At 36.9% G+C, this 22,674-nt stretch overlaps 1 protein-coding gene and 1 pseudogene across 2 annotated transcripts in view; both read left to right on the top strand.

The window, feature by feature from the left end:
- Nucleotides 1-224: 224 nt before the first annotated feature.
- Tmprss11d (transmembrane serine protease 11D) overlaps nucleotides 225-22,674 on the top strand; it is a 122,720-nt gene continuing 100,270 nt past the window's right edge. The window contains exon 1 of one of the 2 annotated variants that reach the window (XM_021262280.2): nucleotides 225-322. In XM_021262280.2, the coding sequence (XP_021117939.1) occupies nucleotides 315-322 (8 nt within the window). In that variant the 5' untranslated portion in view covers nucleotides 225-314. The remainder of the gene's footprint in view (nucleotides 323-22,674) is intronic. The other variant, XM_087187753.1, reaches the window with a different exon arrangement.
- On the top strand, nucleotides 8,551-21,897 carry LOC147825187 (selenide, water dikinase 2-like; annotated as a pseudogene).

Genomic DNA, 22,674 nt, shown 5'->3' with positions numbered 1-22,674 from the left:
ATAGTCACAGGATTTTTGCAGATCCTGTCACCTGCAATTGTGAGTAATCACAGTTTGTCAAAACAAAAGAAATTCTCACTGTTTTGTCAAATTCCCCTATTTCTAGCCTGTCCCACAAGTCATGCTATTGGTTCACGTTGTTCAAGTTAATTCCTTCAGACTTGTTCAACAAGTTAGATTTTAATTATGTGGGATTTCCTCCTTTGACTTCAGCTCATTCACAGATACACATAACACATCAGAGTCATTTCAGTGGGAATCTCAAAGGGGTTGGACAAGCAGAAAAAAAGACCTCTTCATTATTTAGGATAAAAATGTATAGGTAAGTCCTAATCTTGTCTCTACAGCTTTAAAAGTTTTACTATTGCATTTTAAAGCATATAAAAGTATAGAGAAGTTTATAAATTTTTGGCTATGGTTGAAAATCTTCTAAGGGCTTTCCCAAAAACTTCACTGAACCGCTTATATAGTTTTAGATAATATGCTTAATACTGTTTAAAGTATTGCTTATCGGAATTCTTTAAGGAAATGAATAAATCTAAAGTGATGACTTGGCATTTTAACATATCTTTAAATAAGAAAATGGTTTTGTGTTTCATGTTTCACTTTTCAAAAGGTTAATATGTGGATTTAAATGTAATCAGTAAAAACCTCTCTTGTTTTAGAAGTTTTTGTGCATTCTGTACTTTTACTTCAATCCTACCATCATTAGTGCCTATAAAATATGATATGAATCCTGAAGTTTTCTTTAAGAAAGACAAGATTTGTCTACTCCCACACAATTATGGATTTGTTATTTTAAAGAAAAAGGTTGCTAACTTTTAACAAAAATGTAACATTTGTCTGGATTTGTTTTTAGTTAATGAGTAGTCATTGTCATACATTTTCTCACAAAAAGCAGTAAGTTGTGGCCTAATGTACCATCAGAGAATAGTCTCAATGCAATGAAAATTATTACATACCCTAATGTGGTTCTGTGTGTATGTGAATGTGTATGTTGTATATATTGTTATTCTACAAGCTCAGAGAAACACAACATGATAAGTCATGCTGAAAGAGGATCAGTAAAATCAAGGAGATATAGATAGATATAGATATAGATATAGATACATATCCACTCCTTGTAACTCCTACTAATTAGTTTCCCTGTTGCATTAAATAGAAAATTCTGTAATTCTAAATTCATATTTTTCATTGGTTGGTCAGTTAATTTTTCTGAAAACAAGATAGGCAGAGTCACCATACTGAACTGACAGAATATTGGAAATAGTTTATGACCCTTCATTCATAAATTTGAGGACCAATGACTGAAAAGCAATGCATTCTGTCAACCCCTGTGAAAAATCAGAACTTTCAGTGGGAAGAGGGAAGCACTGCGAAGCTCCAGCTTTTCCCAAATCTTCCAAATGCTTTGAGGGGTCAGGGTATCCAAATCAGATAGAGGAAGAGAAATGGAATTATATACTATAATTTGTAGGTAGTTCTAAGAAAAATTTACCTGATTGTAGATAGATCTTTGGATAATCCTGAAATACCTTTGTTTATGAGTGAGCTGTCTTGAATGGTTTGATTGTTTTTATATATAAATTAAACTCCCTATTTCTTCCAAGTTATCCTCTCTTGAAGTTTACAGAGGTGACTTGCTCCTTTCTCCTGCCGCCTTCTTCTCTGAAGAAGAAAATCTTATCACAGGCCCCAAAATATGGACAGCTCTGTGTGATAAAATCATTATCATCTGAAGGTTCTTGAGCATTCCAGAAGTTCTCAGATCCATGCAGATTATATCTATATCCATTAGATTACACAAAAAATATGAAGTCTGGGAGATAGGAAGAAGGTTTATAATCCAGAATTCAGGGTGTGTCTTAAAGAAAGATTCAAGGCAAATAAGCATATCTCAGTTTAGGAACAGACAAGTCGTAGCAGGACTGCTCCCATCATAACAAATCTTATTTGTATTTCTTCTCTTTTGTCTGTGCTTGTGATATGATTAACTGACTACTGAGACATGCCAAAGCCAATCAGATGCCCTGCCTTCCAAGACCACAAAAGAACTTGAGACCAAAATGAAAAGCAATAACATTACTGTCAAAAAATGTATTCCAAACTTTGCCCATTGTTTCAATCCTGATTTTTTAATCTTTCTTTTATCTTTCAGGAATTATGCTTATATTTTCAAGCCATTAGGCAAAGACAGGTGGGCACCTGTATGTTGTTATAAATAAAAAGCCCAAAATAATGCATTTAAAGTACGAAGGTTGTGTCTGTCCTGAACACACACAAATTTTATTTTTCTCTTCGTTATTCTCCAAACAATGTAGTATAATAGCTATTTACATAGCATTTATATTATGTTAGGTATTAAAAGTAATCTAGATGATTTAAAGTATACAAGAAGATTGAATGGGTTGTACACAAATATGCCATTTTACATAAAGGACTCATGCATTTGAAGATTTTGTTATCTGCATGGGGTCCTCACCAGTCCTCTCAGACACTAACCAATGACTGTATAAGTTCTTTCCTACAAACAGCTTGAGCTACCTGTTAAAAGAGTTGCTGCAGATGTGATTAAAATACACAGGAAAATCACCTCCAATTAGTCGTCTGGGATTATGTATTTTCCAGCACATTCTTTCATGTCCTCTGCCAATTTCTCCATCAGACTACTTCCTCAGAAATTCATTATTATCCTGATATTTATGCTGCTCCAGCTTCCATGAAGTCTGTGATTGGCAACCTGAAAATAGCTCATGGGGAAGAAAATAACTATCTACTATTGTTGGGAAACCTAAAGTTGTTCAGTCTAATTACTTAAAAGGTATTTCTCTGACTTGAAAGACCTTTGAGTGAAGATTTTCATGATTTCAGTTTTTATGAGTTTGCTTTAAGTTTGACCCTAGTATGTGTTCTTGACATATAAAATAAAAGTACCACCTGACAGTCTAAGGTTACTGGAAATCAAAAGAACTTCAGCAAAATTCAAGCATATGAATAATTCAGCACAAAGGAAATTGTACATTCTATTGAATATTTACTGCATCTATTTGTCAAAGGCAAAGACAAGTGTATCAGAAATTAGTTGGTAAAGAAAGAGCTGAAATTTCCAGCCTATGGATCAAAAAATTGGATGTATTTTTTCTAACCTACACCAAGTTTTATTCTGATCCTCCTACTTCTTAGGCAAAATTCTGCCTAGTTGTAATATTGCAAAGAATGAAAGCATGCCATTTCCTTCTCTGCTAGAATATTCTCGTTCCCAGTGGTATATTCCCACTCTCAAGATTTACTGTACTATCTTCATTAAAAAAGCAAAAGAAAACAAAATAAAACCTTCCTTTAACTCACTTTTCCTTTTGAGCTATTATCTCATTTCTCAGCTCCCCTAAATAGAAAAATTCTTCTGAAGATTTGTTTAGACCCACTGCCCCCATTTCTGCTGTCTTCTTCCTTCTAACCTTTTGTTTTTAATTTATTATAAAATATGTCACACAAATTTCAATTTAAAAATAAGTTTATTTCCAATGTGCCATTGCACAGTAATATAAATACAAGTGGTAATATATTTCAAAAAATATAGAAGAAAGAAGCTTAAATATTTTCACCATAAAGAAATTACAAATTTCTGAAGAGGTATGTTTAACTGGATTTCAACATCACACAAGGTCTACCTGTATCAAAATATATGATATCCCATAGATAGATTTGTATAATTGTTATATTTATGTATCAGTTAAAATAAATATCAATCATATACTAAAAGGGACTATTCCTTTTCAAAAGCCCTTAACATATGTTCAAAGGGATATACAAAATATTCATTCATCAATAAGTATGTACATAAATATAGCATAATATTAATAAACCAGAATTACTATGTTAGCAGTCAAAACAAATAACTTAGATTTTTATCAAAGTGTACCTCAGAAAACCATGTTATACAATGATAGCTCTAACATTGCTTCACTTAGGTAGGTTTTAAAAACTAATAAAATAATACTGCATTTAATTCATTACTACAATGCCCAAAATACAAATGTACCAGAGATAGACTTGAAAGAGAGGCACTAAATATATTAGAAGTTGATTATAGAATGGGAGAAGGAAATCAAACTGGGTATAAAGGACCAAGTGAATTTTATCTGTAATGATGTATTTCCTTTGATGAAAAAAAAGACTAAATGCAAAGTGTTACCAATTTTCTACTCTGGATGCTAGGCACAGGATTCTTGTGATATAGCTATGTTGATAAAGAGGGGCTTACTCATAATAACAACCTACTGAATCATTTCCAGGTCAAACATTTTACACAAATAATGGCATACACTTGAAGATAGTCCTGACTACATAGTTAGAAAGTATATGTCAACATGATCTAGCACAAAGTTCATATTATGTAAAATCCAATTCTTTCAGTGTCTGATGTAAGATCTTTAACTGAATGCACTTGTATTAAATGCTTTAAAAATGTGCAAAACAATTTAATGTTTACTAGCTGTCATAAGCAGAATAAAGGCTTCCCCAAAACAGGAACATTCTTTAACAAATGAACTGCTACGTATTTGGTATCTATTTAAAAGAAATAACATAACTAACATCTTAGAAGACCCTCTGGGAACTCCCACAGTGGCATCCTGTCCACTGGTTTCCTTCTTCTCCCCCTTCCCAGTGTAACTGCTACAGGGCATGGTATCTCACTTCCCTCCATTTTCTTTATGGTTTTAACATTTATGGCTATATCACTTAAAGCATATGATTCAGTTTACCTGCATTTAAAATAAATTTTATCAAAATTATACTTTATAAGATGTGTAATAGTTCACTCACATTCACAATTACATGATATTCCATTGTAAGAGTATCTTATAATTTAATTACTTTTTTGATAATTTGCCATTATAAATAAAGTACCTCTGATCATCTTAAAAAGGTCCAATGATAGAAATAATCAAGAATGACTTCTTGGTCTGTTTCTACAAATGAGTTTTCTTGATCACATAGTGTGTGCATGTGTAGTTTTACATATTTTCTCTTAACCCATTAGAAATTGTTTCTCATGCCCACAGCTCTGAAGGAGCTGGTGTCTTCATTGATCATCCATGTTGCAAAATGCAATAGGCAGGGCTATATATTCATTTTTCTTAACCACTGGAGCAGAACATTCCCTCTTTGAAACATTTCTTTTCAAAGCTTCCAAAACATCATTCTCTGATCAAAATTTCCTAGTTTTCATTATTGAATTCTTCTCATTTTCCTCTCCCCCAATTTTTAGCCCTCTGAAGGATGACCTCTTCTCTCTCATTGCTGCACTTATTTCTGTGAGTCCATCCAGCCCTATGGTTTTCAGTACTGATGGTCCCTGAGAGCAGATAATAGTCCCTCAAGTCCAAAATAATTCCCTGGGAACCTTGAAATAGTTTTGCTTGACAGTAACTTCTAATATTGTATGGCAAAATAAGCCATTTTGAATCTTACACACTTAAATGGCATATTTAATACCTCATTTATAGTTCTTATCATTCATTTATTGAGCCAATATCAGTTTTTTGAGTGCTTAATTTGTGTGAGGAAGGGCTAGACACACAGAACTGGAATAAAAAGGTCCAAATCCTGCTGTCATGTTGCTTACTGAGAAAACAGATACTTAAAAAATTAAATAAGCAAATAGCTGTCTAATTATAGTGATGATAAGTGCTATAAAAAAAAAGTTTAAGGGCTTTGTTTAATTAAAATGAATGGAACCAACCTCCATTGAAAATATTTATTCTGTAGAAATCTCAACAAAGCAAAGGGAGTGTTTTTAATGAGAACTCACAGACTTTCAAGCCAAAGACAAACATTAGTGATTAACATGAGAATATATAATTTCATTTTGGTTTATTTAATAAGATGACAATGAAATAAGTATTGTAATAGAGGGAACTGAACCAAGCCCAAGTTCATGGAAGGTTTCTCTGAGGATGTATTTTTGAAACAGAAACTAAAATGCAGGCAAAAAACAAATCATATTGACCTTTGAAGGACATATTAATGATCTGAAATTATATCCTAGGAGAATTGCAAAAGTACTAAAGACTTGAGGAGAACAGAGACGTTATTATGTTAGAATGCTTCAAAAATAATTCTGGCTTCCTGTAGAGAATTATCCTTGTGAAGAAGGTAGAGATTCATTAATGAAGCAGACCAGTTAGAGACCAGTTGAGTTTTTCAATAAGGGAGAGAGATGCATTGGATGAAAGTGATGAGAGTGGAAACAAATCTTAAGAAATGTCTAAGAAGTATAAAGACCAAAAAACATTCAATTGGACACCAGGGGTGAGAAAGATGTCAAGAATGATTTTCAGGTTTTCCATGTGAGTAACTTTGTTGTAGTTAGGGTTTTGCAAGGGAATAGGTTTAATACAGGGCACAAATTTATAGGATTATCTTATAACATTCACTCAAAAAGTCAAATGCTATCCACATGCTAGAGACCCAAAGAATCCAGTCAAGGCTTTGGATCCCATGGCAATGTCCTTCACGAGTCCAGTCAGAGGCCGAGAGCCCACAGCAGTGTCTCATGTAAGCCCATATCGAGGATCTGCACTAGGAAGGGCCAAAGGCCAGTGGTGGATGCTAGAAAGCCTGTGCCAGCAAGATGAAGGATCTGTGCCCAAAGACTGAGGTATCTGTACTGGAGCTAGGAAGTGACACTCACAGTGAAGACCAGAACTCCCCTGAAGAGAACAACTATCCCTGGCAATAGCAGAGACCAGAGCTCCTCTGATGATGAGGAGAACAGCTGAGTTCATATCGGAAAATCAAGCAAGCTTTTCCTAAGAAATCAATAGCATGCAATCTTCCCTACTATTCTTTCATGTCATTTTGGCACCAATCTTCAGGTGGATCTTCCACACCCAGAACCACGCTGACTTAGTTCAGCTAGGTGTTCTAAGTTGACCATTAGTTAATCCACCACAAGCTTGGTGGATTCTGATGTCATTTACTGAGAAAGAAAAATTCCAGAAAAGTGTCTGTTTGATGAGGCAAGGAAAGGTCATAAGTGTTAAAAAGGAGAAGAAGTCAGCCTTGGAAATGTTGGGCTCTAAGCCTCAGTGGTTATATGAAAGATGCAGTTGGATATCACAGTCTGGAAATCATATGCAGATAAATGTTTTTCTGAGTGTAAACTTTGAGGAATCCTTCCCTATCTTAATCTTACAGGGTACTTGACAAATTAATGAAGAATTTATTTCTGAGCAAGTAGACCTACTAAAATGATCTGTCTGGGTCAGTGTTAGATATAGGAATTTGCACTTTTCTAAGCCTGATGTAATTCTTATGCACACAAAGATTTGAGAATCCTTGGCTTAAATGATAATTAAAAATGATTGAATGATATGAGAGAGAAAGGAGAACACTTCAATGGAGCACAGAGCAGCACTAGACACTTAAAGATGAGTAGAGGACCATTATGCAGAGGAGAAGCAACTAGCAAAAGATGTTTACAGTAGAGATAGGTAAAGAAAGATAAAAAAGAGAGCATGACATTTGAAAAGGGTAAGGGAAGGGTGTTCCAATGAAGAGGGATTATTCCATGAAAATGAAATGTTTCTAGGAAGCTGTCTCTTCTCTCAGGAAGCTATGAGAGCCTTCAGGCAAAAAAAGTTATTTGGTCATTTTTAAAAATATCCTCAGCACATAGCAAAATATTAAAAGTACTCAATAGCTATTCATTTGTTCAACATTATATCCACCATATCTTGGATTGCAAAAAAAAAAAAAAAAGCCAAGATAGCAAGTCCTCTGTAGGCCATTTAATCCCTGAGCAGATCTGTTTATGCACCTGTGTGATAGGAACGTTGAAGTGACTGCTTCTGAAGCACAACTCCCTTGCTGTCAATCCAAGACTTACATTCCAGGATCTTACAAAATGCTACCAACCTTATAAAATGTCATTATAAAAATTATGTTGTATGATCTGAACATTTATAATTTTATTTGCCAAATATTTTAAAATAAAATAATAAAAGGAATACCAATTCTATCACAAGTTAACAATTATATTATTTCTCAGCTAAAGCAAAATTTTGTATAGAAAAAAATACATAGAATTTACAGTCATTTAGTCCTTACAGCATTCTGAGGTACTTGATTACCTCTACTTTGTGACTGAGGAAACTAAGCCTCAAAGGGGTTTTTGACACTTTCCAGGGGTCACATGACACTATTTGATTACAAAATCCATGGTTATTACTATTGCACTATAGTGATACTGTATCACTATTATACTTTCTGTATTACCTGTGTAGTGATTAAAAATACAGGTCTCATAGGGGCTAGTATTTGATAGGCATTTTTATATAAAAACAAAATGCAGAAAAAACTCCCTTACACATGCAGCTCTTCGTGATCATGTTAAATGCATGGCCATGTTCAGAGTAGACAGAGCCTCCCATCCAGAATGTACTCCATCCCCTTACTGTTTGGATTTACTTCATGAAAAGTTTAGGAAACACAGTGAAAACCAAATCACAATCAATCATGATCAGTCTCCTCTTTTCATGTATTTGATTTGCTAGCACTGACATAGAGTCAACCAAGTGCCATACATTTCTACCTGTGTTAACAAACTTTTAACTCATTTATGTTTACAGCAATCTGGAGGTAATTACTATTGTTATCTCCATTTTGCAGATAAGGAAAATGAGAAATAAGATGATTTCCCAGGTTCCTGTAAATGGCAGAAGCGAGATTAGAGTCCAATTAGCCTAGATTCAGTCTGTCCTTTTTACTGCTATACTGTGCTATCTCTCCTGGAGCTTATAGTCCACTGGAGAGTGACAGAGGTGAAGACACAGACAATAAACATGTGAGCAGACAGACCCTTTCAAGAGAATAAAGTGTTTGGAAGGAGAGTATGTAGTTAAGGTGGGAAAATCTGTCTCAAAGAAGATTCACAGAAGTGAGAGGGAACCACCAATCTGAAGGAGAGAAGAGAGACAAGAACGAGGAGGTGAGGAGAAAATCCACTGGCTCTTTGTTCAATGAAAAGATTAAAAATGAAGTTCAAAGAAGCTTACCTGATTCTTGAGTCCCCTACCCTTCTCTGCCTATTGCCTCCCAGGATAAAGAACACGTCTTCTGCATTTTCCTTGAGCTCTGATGAATATGTTCTATTGCACAGGCCAAAAAATTACTCATTTCATAGATCGAGAAATTCTGCTCATTTTATTATGGCACAAAATCATCCTGGGACAATGATACTAAGAAGCTCAGTTTTTTCTTCTGCTTCTGAAAGCAATCTGGGCAACAAGACACTAGGGTTAAATTCAGAAGGGGTTGATGTGGTATCCGGCGAGTCTTGAAGAAGCTCTTCGGTAACGTATGGCTGCTACTTCAGATTAACGAGTAGAAAATCAGAGCGTCCCCTGCTCTCCTCTCCCCCCTCCCCGCCGGGCCGGCACGATGGCGGAAGTCGTGGCGGGCGCCAGCGGAGAGGCGATGGCGGCCATGGTGGCGGCGGAAGGCTCCTCCAGCCCGCCCGCCGGGCTTGAGTCCGGGCGGGAGCTTCGCGACCTACCGGCCCTTCAAGCCCCAGGCGCTGGGCCTCAGCCCGAGCTGGCGGCTGACGGGCTTCTCCTGCGTGGAAGGCTGAGGCTGCAAAGTCACCCAGGAGACGCTGCTCAAACTCCTGGCGGGACTAACGCGGCCAGACGCGCAGCCCTCCCTGGGCTCCGGCCTGGTGAGGGGCCAAGAAGAGGCGGCCCGGGAAGCTGGCCTGCCCCCCCCCCGGGGGGCGGGCCCCAGCCCGGCCTCACCATCCCTGAGCATCGGGATGGACTCCTGCATCATCCCCCTGAGACACGGAGGCCTTTCGCTGGTGCAGACCACAGATTTCTTCTACCCCTTGGTGGAAGATCCGTACATGATGGGGCGGATAGCTTGTGCCAACGTGCTGAGTGACCTCTATGCCATGGGCATCACGGAATGTGACAACATCTTAATGTTACTCAGTGTCAGCCAGAATATGAATGAGGAGGAGCGAGAAAAGGTAATACCACTCATGATCAAAGGTTTCCGGGACGCTGCTGAGGAGGGAGGAACTGCAGTCACAGGTGGGCAAACCGTGGTCAACCCTTGGATTATCATCAGTGGAGTTGCCACTGTGGTATGTCAGCCAAATGAATTCATAATGCCTGACAGTGCAGTTGTAGGGGATGTACTTGTGTTAACCAAACCCTTAGGAACTCAGGTTGCAGTCAATGCCCACCAGTGGCTGAATAATCCTGAGAGGTGGGATAAGATAAACATGGTGGTCTCCAGAGAAGAAGTAGAACTGGCTTATCAGGAGGCTATGTTCAACATGGCTAACCTAAACAGAACTGCTGCTGGATTGATGCACACATTCAATGCCCATGCGGCTACAGATATCACAGGCTTTGGCATTTTAGGACACTCTCAGAACCTCGCAAAACAACAGAGAAACGAGGTGTCATTTGTCATTCATAGTCTGCCAATCATTGCCAAGATGGCTGCTATCAGCAAGGCCAGTGGGCAGTTTGGACTCCTTCAGGGAACCTCAGCTGAAACCTCTGGGGGGTTACTGATTTGTCTGCCGAGAGAACAGGCAGCCCGCTTTCGTTCCGAAATCAAACCTCCAAGTACGGTGAGGGTCACCAAGCATGGAAAAAGGAAACCAGACAGCTCGTATCATTGACAAGTCTTGAGTTATAGAGGTTCTACCTCGTGGGGCTGCTGCTCCTGCTCTTGCTGCGGATAATTCCAGTGCCTCTTCTGAGCATACCTCGTGAACCAGAATAGCAGAAGTCGTTGGGAATTTAGCACCTTTGTATATGACCATGGACGGTTCCCAAGAGTTCATTTTAAACAATTTCCAAAAAAGGCTGCCTGCTTAGTAGTTCCAGCTACCCTTTTTTAGAGAATTTAAATGAGCCCATCCAAATTTGCCTGTGTGTACAGTCCAAGGCCAGAAGTAACATTTTGAGCTTGGGGGGACATGTGTTCATCTCTTGGGTGAATGAGGAGCAAGAAAATCTTGTTTCCTCTTTCCAGAGCAAGTTGAAGCTATTCCAGTTTGAGGGATTTTCCTTTGCACTGGGTTGATTCATTTCTGCACAGGGAGTGATATCATTAAAATTTCACCGGAGGTTTGAAAGATGAAAACTTAGAAGCAAGTAAATTTGGACCAATACTGTTGATAAATTTGAACTGTTAAGAGAGATCTTATGATGTAATGCCAAATTCTTTGTCAGATTTTTCTAAGGAATTGGCTCTTTCCTGCTCCGGACAAGAATTGAGCAGCTTGTCCAATGACTGGGAAAAGAGGGCCTGCAGCCATCTGACTTGGTCTCTGTTAATGATGTCTTTCCCTCTAAACCCCTTTAAGGATTGGGAGAGGCAGAACAAGCCCCAGAGCCCAGGCCTTGGTGGTCATTAAGATGTTAAATCTTGTGCTGAAAAACTCCTGCTGATTTAATTAAATTAAAGAGTGATTTCTAGTTAAATAAAAAAAGACTGTTGGAAAAAAAAAAGAAGGGGTTGAGTATATGATTTTTAAAAAAACATAGTGATGCAATTAAGTATTACTCAAGAGCATTTCAAACAACTAAGGTTTAGCCCATGATTCACTAGAAGCCACCTTTTTTGTTAATTTTTTTTCTATGCAAACATTTAGCATTTACTAGATATAATAATTAAATAGAACTAACCATGGTGAATATCAGTGGAGCTCTAATCTAGTCTCCGGTCCACCCCTCCTCACCAAGTTACTAGTAATAACCCTCAATCTGTGACCCTGAGAGAACAGTTTTTGTAGATTTTTGGATTCAGTACTCCATTATCTCCTCTGATTTATTTCACTCATTTGTGCTGAAAAGTTTTTCATGCTTTAAGCTCTTTACTGGTAGACTTTTTTTTTTTTTACTTCTTTAACCTGTGAATTTACTGTTATTTCTTCTACTCTGTCATTCACAGTACCTCATTTCCTACCTTCCCACTCTGTCCTCAAAATATTAAGTGTTATAACTAATGTTTAAAACCTGGTATATATTCCTCCATTAAAATTAAATGGGAAGCCTATTTGGCAATTGTTAAAATCTTTTTAAATTTGGGTCCCTATTTAGCAGTCAAACATGCTAAAGGATGCATGAGCAAAAACACACAAGCCACTGCCACATTCTCCTCCAGTGTATCAGAATCCCCACCTCTTTGGGACATGCTTTATAGAGACCATGAAGAGTGGAGAATATCTTGATGGTTTCTATTTAGCATTACAGATCATTGAGCTGGTTATAGGGACCCCCACAACCTTTTATTCTTTTATTTTGCTATGGAAAGCAAACATATATTTAGTTATATATTAATGTCAGTATATTTTGATGAAGGCCTAAATTAAGGTTTTGAATATGTCATGATGGTTCTATAGCAGATGAACCTGTGTGCTTTACTTATGAAAGGAAGAAGAAACTAGTGTGCTTCCATAAAACCACTCCATTTTGTCACTGAACCACTCTCATTGTATCTAAAACTTGTATTACACAGAATATAGTCTGGGATGTCCTCTGAGAACTTGTTGGAAATGAAGACTCTTGGGCCCAACCACAAACTCACTAATTAAAAATTTTCATTTTAACAGGCAACTCATACCTACTTAGAACTTAAGAAGCACTACCCCAAACAACTGCTATATACAGCTATAAGATAGCCTCCCAAGTATCCAAAATGAAGAGAGAAGAGTATAACAAGCAGCTTCCTTCTACACTTAAATACAAATAAGCGTGCCCTCTAAGCTGGGTTTGCACTAGATTCCCATTCCTCACCTGCAAAAACATTCGATGCCTCAAGCAAGTCAGAACTCACAAAGCAGAATTTTCCTGAGTAGTAAGAACATAGTGGTCCTCAAAATGCTAGGTGCTTCCAAAATAAATGTTTCTGTGCTCAGATAAGTTCAGGAAACAATGCTATCTCATCATTTCAGTCTTTAAAATGGAATGAAGAAATGGGAGAATTGAGCAATGTATAAAGAATGATTGGCTTTTGTCACTTGGTAGCTTGGGTGACACCATGAATTTTTCTCTTAGACGTCTCAGGCCTTTTTTTTTACCACTGTGACACACAATAGGTGATGGAAATGTGTGACACATTTTGTGGGTATAATTGAGTTTATAAGCAATTCCCAATGTACTTTTGTAACTCCACCTAGAAAGTAAAAAAATGCAAGTGAGCAGGAGGAACATTATCCTGGTATTAAGTGCTTTAAATGATCGAAGAAGTAAATCATGTCAAATCTCTGTTGCTTTAACTAGTGACAAATTTCTTGCCATCAATAGTAACACTAAGAACTGCTGCCTGGGAAATTGCATTGAATATTTAATTTTACACTAAAACTGCTACCTGGGAAATCACACTAAAACCTGAACTAAATGAGTTGTTGAGTCTTTTTCTGTTTCTAGAAGGTCAAGTCCATTGCTTGCAGAAATGTTGATAACTTATTATTGCAGTAAGTCAACAATCATAAAAAAGACAAATTTAGTTTTTGAAAGATTAAAATATATTTGCATCTCATAAAGTTCCCCTGTTTCAGATGTGTAATTCAATGGTTTTGCGTATATTTACAGAGATATGCAACCATCCCCAAAATCCAATTTCAGGATACTTTCATCCCAAAAGCTACTCAAATGCTCAAATTATTCAAGTACTCATTTCCCAAAGATTATTTTGGCAGCAGAGCATTTAAACAATACTATTTATACTGTCATGAATATTTATTTGTAATTTACAGAGAGCTGACAAAATACAGTGGACCCTCAAGTTACAACCTGCCTGACATATGAACAACTTGGGTTACAACCAGAATTTTAATTTTAACTTATGACCAAAGTCTTAATCTATGACCCAAATGTCAGCCACTTGTGCTTCCAAAAGGTCTCAGGCACAGATTTAACCCTTAAATAGTTCTTGAAGGAACATTACAACATCCTTTCCTCTATGGGGTTATTTGAGAAATCTTGGGCCAATGTCTCTGTAAGAACACTGTGATTTGCCTATATACAGGAGACAAATTTTGAAGGATGTGTAGAGGAGCCTGAGCCTTCAATTGACCAACTTGAGTTACAACCAGCCCTCGTGAATTAATTGAGTTCATAAGTCAAAGGTCCACTTAATATTGTTCCCATTAAAGGTCAAGGAGCATTTAAAGTTATATAAGATAAAGGGGAAAGAAGGAAAATATAAAAAATGAAAAAGAAAAAGGAAACTTACTTTTTTGAAACCTAAATTTAAATAGGAAAAAATGCTAGTCTGTCTTGTGGGAAACACTCAAGCAAACAAGGCTTCAGCTAAATGGTGGTTTTTTACTTTGAAACTACTCTGGACTCCACATCCTTGTCAATGACTACACTTTCTAAACTCAGAAGGAATACAATACTAAAAGTGAACAACTGTCCTCTACAGTATATTCTAGGCTCCCTCTAACATTATTAATCAGTAAGGAGAGACAGGTGACCTGTGTCAGGGCTTTCTCTGTTACAATTGCTGGTATGAAAATACTGGGTACATTTCTTTGACAACAGTAGGGTAAATAAAAGTATGATTCCCATAACATTAAGAATCTGATGACTTCTAGAGAAATATACTTAAAATATTAGCATCATAAACTTCCAGAAAGTATATTTCCATTTTGTTCTGTTGTTTCAAATCACCCAGGCAAGTTCAACTTCATAAATGGTGCCCCTTCACGATAATACCACTGTGACCATTGTCAGACAAAAATGTCATAATCTTAGTTGTGGAAACAAGAACACACCCACTGTGTAACCATACAGTACCAGCAAAGATGTCCTTCCCACAAAGGAAAGTGTACATTAAGTGTGGTGGAACAGTAGTTATAATATACCTTGAAGACATTAATTGACTCTTCACAGAACTGTCATGCAGCCTCCCGACTCCTCCAATTCAATATTATGCAAGGTTGAATCTACTACTGAATGGAGGTGTGTGTTGAGTGAGGGAAAACCTGCAAGGTTTACCATCCTGAGTCCAGCAGCATTCTTCAAACCCCACCATTCTTGTAGTCAGACCATTTGGTTGAGGAAGGTGAGGTACAAGTGACACCACAGATATACCATCATCTTCCTTAGTCTAGAATAGTAAATGGGTAACAAAGACCATCAGTAAGCATCTGGAAAGACTCCCATTCCCAATGATGGGTGGAGAACTGTCAGGACACTGATTTTTATTTTGAAGATGTTATTTTTATTTCCTGTTAGTACACTTTTGAAAAGATAATAAATACATTTATTGTGGGAGATTGGTACATACACATATCACATCATAATTCTTCCTATTTCTGCTTCCCCTACTCCCTACCAACTTCTGCCATTCATAGACTCCCCTTCCCATCTCCATAAAGTCTATCTCCTGTTTTCTATCACCTATCTTTTATTTTCTCTTTAAATTTTTGATGTACTGAATTTCTCATTTGTTTTCATGGATCAAGAATGTCATCTAAAAGCCTCACATGCTCATAGGAAGGGCTTTTGGAAGATGACTGAACAATAGAGGCATATAGCTGGCTTGCTGTTAGGAGGTCAGGTCTGGTTGAAAGAGGGAGGACACTGAGAACATGTCCTGAAAGGGTACATGTCACTCCCAGCTCCTCCTTTTTCTCTCTGTCTCCTGCCACCATGAGATAAGCAGCTTTCCTCTGCCAAGGACCTTCTACCATTCCATTTCTGTGTTTAATCCTGACAAACGTGGACTGAAACTTCTTAAACTGTAAGTCAATCACTTCTCGACCTTTTGGCTAAGATTAAGTGTAAACTGTAAGCCAAAACAAATGTATTCTCCTTTAGGTTGTGGGAGTCAAGTATTTTGTCCCAGCAATGAGGAAAGTGAAACCTCATATAAGAGAAACCATGTAATATTTAACTTTCTGTGTTTGATTTATTTCATTGAGCATTATGGTCTCAAGTGGCATCCATTTTCCTACAAATAACTCAAATTTATCCTACTTTATGGCTCAGTAACACCCCACTGTGTGTATATACAGGACTTTTATCCATTCATCTCTGGTGGACATATAGAACATTTCTAAGATTTAGCTATTATGAGTTATGATGCTATAAACATGCAAATCTCCTGGCCGCCATAGCACTGCTCACAGCGCAGAGGAAGGGGCTTCCAGGCTGCAGTACCACCACTCCCAGTGCAGAGGAGGTGAACCATGCAGGCACCAACAGCACACACCCCCTGCCTCCACCATCCCCCATCAAAAAGTGAAGACACATAAACAAGTCTCAAAACCAGACTTCCAGATCACCTACAGCAACCCCAAAGAGAAATGAGAGGGAACACTCTGATACTCAACCACGTGGACCCTCTGAGCTGGCAAAAACAGAGGATCTGGAAAAAATGAAATCAGAAATAATTTCTCAGATAACAGCAGAGATTGGGCTCCTAGTGCAAGACATGATTAATAAATCTAGAGAGGAGCTCAGGAACATGATGGAATCCCAACATAGGAAACAAATGGAATCCATAAAACAGATACTAACAGATTTCCAGGAGATTAAAAACTCCATTGAAAGTCTATGAAGCAGAATGAGCCAATGTGAGGACAGAATTTCAGATATAGAAGATAAGATTGCAACTAGTGTTCAGGAAAAGAAAAATTGCTTCAAAGTTGTAAGGGACCATGAGAAATCAATCCAGCACCTGCTAGATGATGCAAAGAAGACTGATAACATAAGACTGATGGGAGTCAATGAAGAAACAGGAGAGAGTGCACATAACATTAAAAAACTGTCCACAGAAGTAATGGCAAAAAACTTCCCAAGCAGGGAAAAAGAACTTGGCATACAGATAAGCGAGGCATATAGGACTCCAAATAGCCTTGATCAAAAAAAAAATCTACACATAGGTATATAATTGTTAAGTTTCCAAAAACCCAACAGAAGAAAAAATTTCTACAAGCAGTGAGAGAAAAGAAACAAATCACATACAAAGGAAAGCCCATCAGAATCACAGCAGACTTCTCGATGCAAAGCCTCAAGGCAAGAAGAGCTTGGAGTAATGTATTTCAAGCCCTAAAGGAAAACAGCCTTCAACCCAAATTGACGTACCCTACAAAACTGTCTTTCAAAATTGATGGAGAAATAAGATACTTTCATTACAAAGAGAATCTAAGGAACTTGATGAATACCAAACCAGCACTTCAAAAAATTTTAGACAATATCCTAGGAAAAGACAATGAGGATGACAACCTCAGGAAGCTAAGCAGAATGAATCCACTGGGCATGACAAGAAATTAAAGGCAAAGGGCGAGAATCCAACAAAAAGAAAAAGTCATGACAATGAAAAGTCAATACATATCAGTTATAACCATCAATGTTAATGGTCTCAATTCACAAATCAAAAGAAATAAACTGACAGAATGGGTCAAGAAACAAAATTCAAAAATATGCCGCATAAAAGAAACACACTTAATTGAAAAAGAAACTCATAAACTGAAAGTTAAAGGATGGAAAACAATACTCTATGCAACAGGAACCTGAAAAAAGCAGGAGTAGCTAACCTCTTTGCAGATCAAGTGGATTTCAAACCAACACTGATTAACAGAGACAAAGAAGGACACTACATCCTTGTAAAGGGAACAATCCAACAGGAAGAGTTGACAATAAGAAATATCTATGCACCAAATGCTAGTGCACCCAACTATACAAAACATACTAATGGACATGAAAAGTCATATACGCTCTAATACAATTGTAATGTGGGACCTCAATACCCCACTGTCACAAATAGATAGATCAACTAGACTAAAAATAAGTAAAGAAATACTAGAACTCAATTGAACTCTTGAACAAATGAACTTAATAGATGTTTACAGAATGTTCCACCCCACAAAATCAGAATACACATTCTTTTCAGCTGCACATGGGTCATTCTCCAAAATAGATCTCATACTCGCTCATAGAACATGTTTAAGTAAGTGCAAAGGAACTGAAGTTATCCCCTGCATATCATCAGACCATAGTGTGATGAAATTGGAGATCAGTAGCAAAAGAAACTGCAAAAAATTCATAAACACTTGGAAATTGAACAACACACTTCTGAATAACCAGTGGGTCACAGAGTAAATTAAAGAAGAAATGACACAGTTCCTTCAATTAAATGACAATGACATTACATCATATCAGACCCTATGGGATGCAATGAAAGCAGTCTTATGAGGAAAATTCATAGCAGTGAATACTAATATTAGGAAAACAGAGAAAGCCCAATTAAACAACCTGATGCTGAACCAGAAGCTTCTAGAAAAAGAAGACCAAGACAAACCCAAAGCTCATACAAGGGAGGAAATTATAAATATCAGAGCAGAAATCAATTCAATGGAGACTAAGAGAATGATACAAAAAAATCAATGAAGCCAAGAGTTGGTTCTTCAAAGAATAAACAAAATTGACAAACTCTTAGCCAACCTTATCAGCAAAAGAAAAGAAAAGGCCCAAATCCATGAAATGAGGAATGAAAAGGATAAAATTACAATGGACCCAGAAGAAATCCAGAGGATCATCAATACCTACTTTGAAAAGCTATATGCCAATAAGATGGTAAACACAGAGGAAATGGACAGACTCCTAGATTCATATGAATTACCAAAGTTGAACGAAGAAGACCTAAAAATTCTAAACAACCCAATATCAATCAATGAAATTGAAAACATAATTAAAAACTTACCAACTAAGAAGAGCCCCGGTCATGATGGTTTTACTGCTGAATTCTACAAGACTTTTAGAGAGGAACTACTGCCACTACTGTTTAAACTCTTCAACGAAATTGAAAGGGAAGCAATATTCCTGAATACATTCCTGGAAGCAAGCATCGCCTTGATCCCCAAAGCAGAAAAAGACCCAACCGAAGAAGAGAACTATAGGCCAATCTCCCTAATGAACATAGATGCAAAAATCCTTAATAAGATACTGACAAACAGAATGCAGAAGGTCTAGAATATCAAACACTCTGACCAAGTGGGATTCATCACAGTGATACAGGGATGGTTCAACATACGCAAATCAATCAACATAATATACTATATCAGTAGAGCCAAGGACAAAAACCATATGATCATCTCATCTCAAAAGATACAGAAAAACCATTTGACAAAATGCAACATGCATTATAATAAAAAAAAAATCCCTTCAAAAATTGGAATAGACGGTATCTACCTCAATCTGATAAAAGCCATCTATGAAAACCCAACAGCCAATATCAACAAGTAATGGGGAAAAAAAATAAGAACCAAGATACATCATGTACAGGTAATAAGCACCCAATGATAAATGTAAATGTACGGTATACCTAAAATGTACCAATAAAAGAATTTTTTTAAAAAAGCAATAAACATCAATAAGGAATGAAGCCCAATAAAAAATAAAATAAAATAAATGGTCAAAATCTGAAATCCTTCACACGAAAATCAGGTACAAGACAAGGATGTCCATTAACACCACTCCTGTTCAATATAGTTTTGGAAACATTAGCCATGGCAATTAGACAAGAGAAAGATATAAAAGGAATAAAGATAGGAAATGAAGAAGTCAAATTGTCATTATTTGCAGATGACATGATACTCTATATAGAAGACCCTAAGAACACCACCAAAAGTCTTCTAGACTTAATAACCAAACTCAGTAGTGTAGCTGGATACAAGATCAACACACAAAAATCAATAACTTTCCTCTATATGAACAACAGACTCACTGAGACAGAAATAGGTCAAACAATTCCTTTCACAATAGCATCCAAAACACTGAAATACCTAGGAATCAACCTAACAAAAGAAATCAAATTCCTCTTCTCTGAGAACTATAGCACTCTGAAAAGAGAGATTGAAGATGATATCAGAAAACGGAAAGACATCCCCTGCTCCTGGATAGGAAGGATCAATGTACTGAAAATGGCCATACTTCCAAAACTGCTATATACCGTCAATGCAATACCAAGTGAAATTCCAGCAGCATACTTCCCAGACCTTGAGAAAATAATCCAAAAATTCATTTGGAACAAGAAGAGACCTAGAATAGTAAAAGCAATTCTAGGCAACAGAGACATGGTGGGGCATATCACAATCCCCCACTTGAAACTATACTACAAAGCTACTGTGATAAAAACAGCATGGCACTGGCCAAGAAACAGACCTGAGGACCAGTGGAATAGATTACAAGATGAAGAAACAACACCAGACACACTCAGCCACCTCATCTTTGACAAAGGAGCCAAACACCCTCACTGGAGGAAAGATAGTCTCTTTAATAAATGGTGCTGGAAAAATTGGATTAAAACTTGCCACAGATTAAAACTAGACCTATATCTCTCACCATGCACTAAACTAAAATCAAAATGGTTTAAAGATCTAAATATTAAAATAGAAACACTGAACTGGCTGGAACAGAGGTGAGGTAGAACTCTTGAAGACACTGTTGTAAGAAAGGATTTTATGAACAAAACCTCAGTTGCCCATGAATTAGCACAAACAATCAACAAGTGAGATCTCTTGTCATTAAAAAGCTTCTGCACAGCAAGAGAAACCACAAGCAGTGTGAAGAGACAGCCCACAATGTGGGAAAAACTTTTCACCTGCTATTCCTCAGACACAGGTCTATTATCTAGAATCTATAAAGAACTTAAAAAAATCAGACCTCCCAAACTTAAGCCCCAATCCAAAAATGGGCATCTGAAATGAACAGACGTTTCTCACACAAAGAAGTAGAAAGAGCAAATAAACATATGAAAAAATGTTCAACATTACTGGTCATTTGAGAGATGCAAATGAAAACAATGGTGAAATTCCACCTCACTCCAGAAAGAATTACTGCTATCATGAAATCAACCAATAACAAATGCTGGGGGGTCTGTGGGGGAAAAGGAACCCTGCTCCACTGCTGGTGGGAGTGCAGACTGGTGCAACCATTGTGGAAGTCAGTATGGAGATATCCCAAAGAACTAGGACTGGAAGTCCCATTTGACCCAGCTATTCCACTGCTGGGGATCTTCCCCAAAGAATTAAGAGAATCATACCACAATGATATATGTGCACCCATGTTCTTAGTAGCACAGTTTGTAATAGCTAAAACTTGGAAACAGCCCAAATGCCCATCAACTGGACCCTGGATAAAGAAAATGTGGTTGTTTTATAAAATGGAATAGTACTCAGCCATAAAAAATGATAAATTAGAGACATTCATAGCTAAATGGATGCACATTGAGGCAATACTCTTAAGTGAAATAAATGGGACACACGTGTAAATACCGAATAGTTTCTCTAGTGCGAGAAACTGAAAGTGTAAATAAGGACTAATAAGTATAATAGATAATGTGAAATAGGAAGAAAAGGGGCAAAGGGGAATTCAAGGGGTAGAGGAAAGGAAAGAAAGCAATGGAATTAATATGAGAAAATTAAAAAATGTAAACAAAGTCTTTGTAAATAGGGAGGGATGGAGGGGTTGAAGGGAGGGCAGGGGAATAGGGGGGAAAAAAGAACCAAGAGAGATTATGTAAATGTGCAAATTTCCAGTGATGAATGTCATTATACTGTATACCTAAAATGTACCAATAAAATAAAATTTGAAAAAATACATCCATATGTATGTATCATTGTAGAATGATGTTTTTAACATTTTTTGGAAGAATCCCAGAAGAAGTATAGCTGGATCAAATGGAATTTCTAGTTTTAATTTTTTGAGGAATTGCCATGTTGATTTCCCCAACAGATAACTAGTTTGCATTTGCACCAATAGCATAGAAGGGTTTCTTTTCCCCACAGCCTCAGCAGCATTTGTTATTTGTTGAGTTCTTGATGATAACCATTGTTTCTGGAGATGGAAGCTGAATGTTGTTTTTCTCGTTGCTTTTCTCTAATGCGCAAAGATGCTGAACATTTTTTTATGTATTTATTGGCCATTTGTGTTCTTCTTTTGAGATGTGCATATGTATTCCAGTTGCCCATTTTTTACTGGGTCTTTTATCTGGAGGTTCAAACTTTTGAGTTCTTTATATATTCTCTATATTAGTCGTCTATGTGAAGGTAGCTGGCAAAATTTTTTTTCATTCTGTCAGTTGTGTCTTCAGTATGTTGGTTATTTCATTTGCTAGGCAGATTTTTAATGTGATATTGTCCATTTGGTATTATTTCTTGTCCAATTAAGGTTCCAAAGATCCATGTATCTGTTTTTGTCCCAGTACTATGCTGCTTTTACCATTGTTGCTTTATAGTATAATTAAAAATCTGAGATTGCGATGTTTCCTGCTTAGGTTTTATTGTTTGAGATTGCTTTTGGCTATTCTGGGTCTCTTCTGGTTTCACATAAATTTTAAGACTGTGTTTTCCAGTTAAGTGAAAAGTGAGGTTAGTAGTTTGATTGGAATTGCATTAAATATATATTTCATTTTTGGTCATATGGCCATTTTGACAATATCGATTCTGCCTATTCAGGTACAGGGGATGTCTTTTAATTTCCTATATCCTCTTCAATGTCTTTTTCCACAGTACTATAGTTTTCATTATAGAGGTCATTCACCTCCTTGGTCAGTTTGATTCTTAGGTATTAAACTTTTTTGAAACTATGGTGAATGGTATTGTTTTGTCTATTTCTTTTGCAGTTGGTTCATTGT

Source organism: Heterocephalus glaber, unplaced genomic scaffold (assembly GCF_053883595.1).
Source record: "Heterocephalus glaber isolate CG9 unplaced genomic scaffold, H.glaber_assembly_v1.0 deba00001509, whole genome shotgun sequence".
NCBI lineage: Eukaryota > Metazoa > Chordata > Mammalia > Rodentia > Bathyergidae > Heterocephalus > Heterocephalus glaber.
This window is presented reverse-complemented; position numbering and strand designations above follow the sequence as displayed.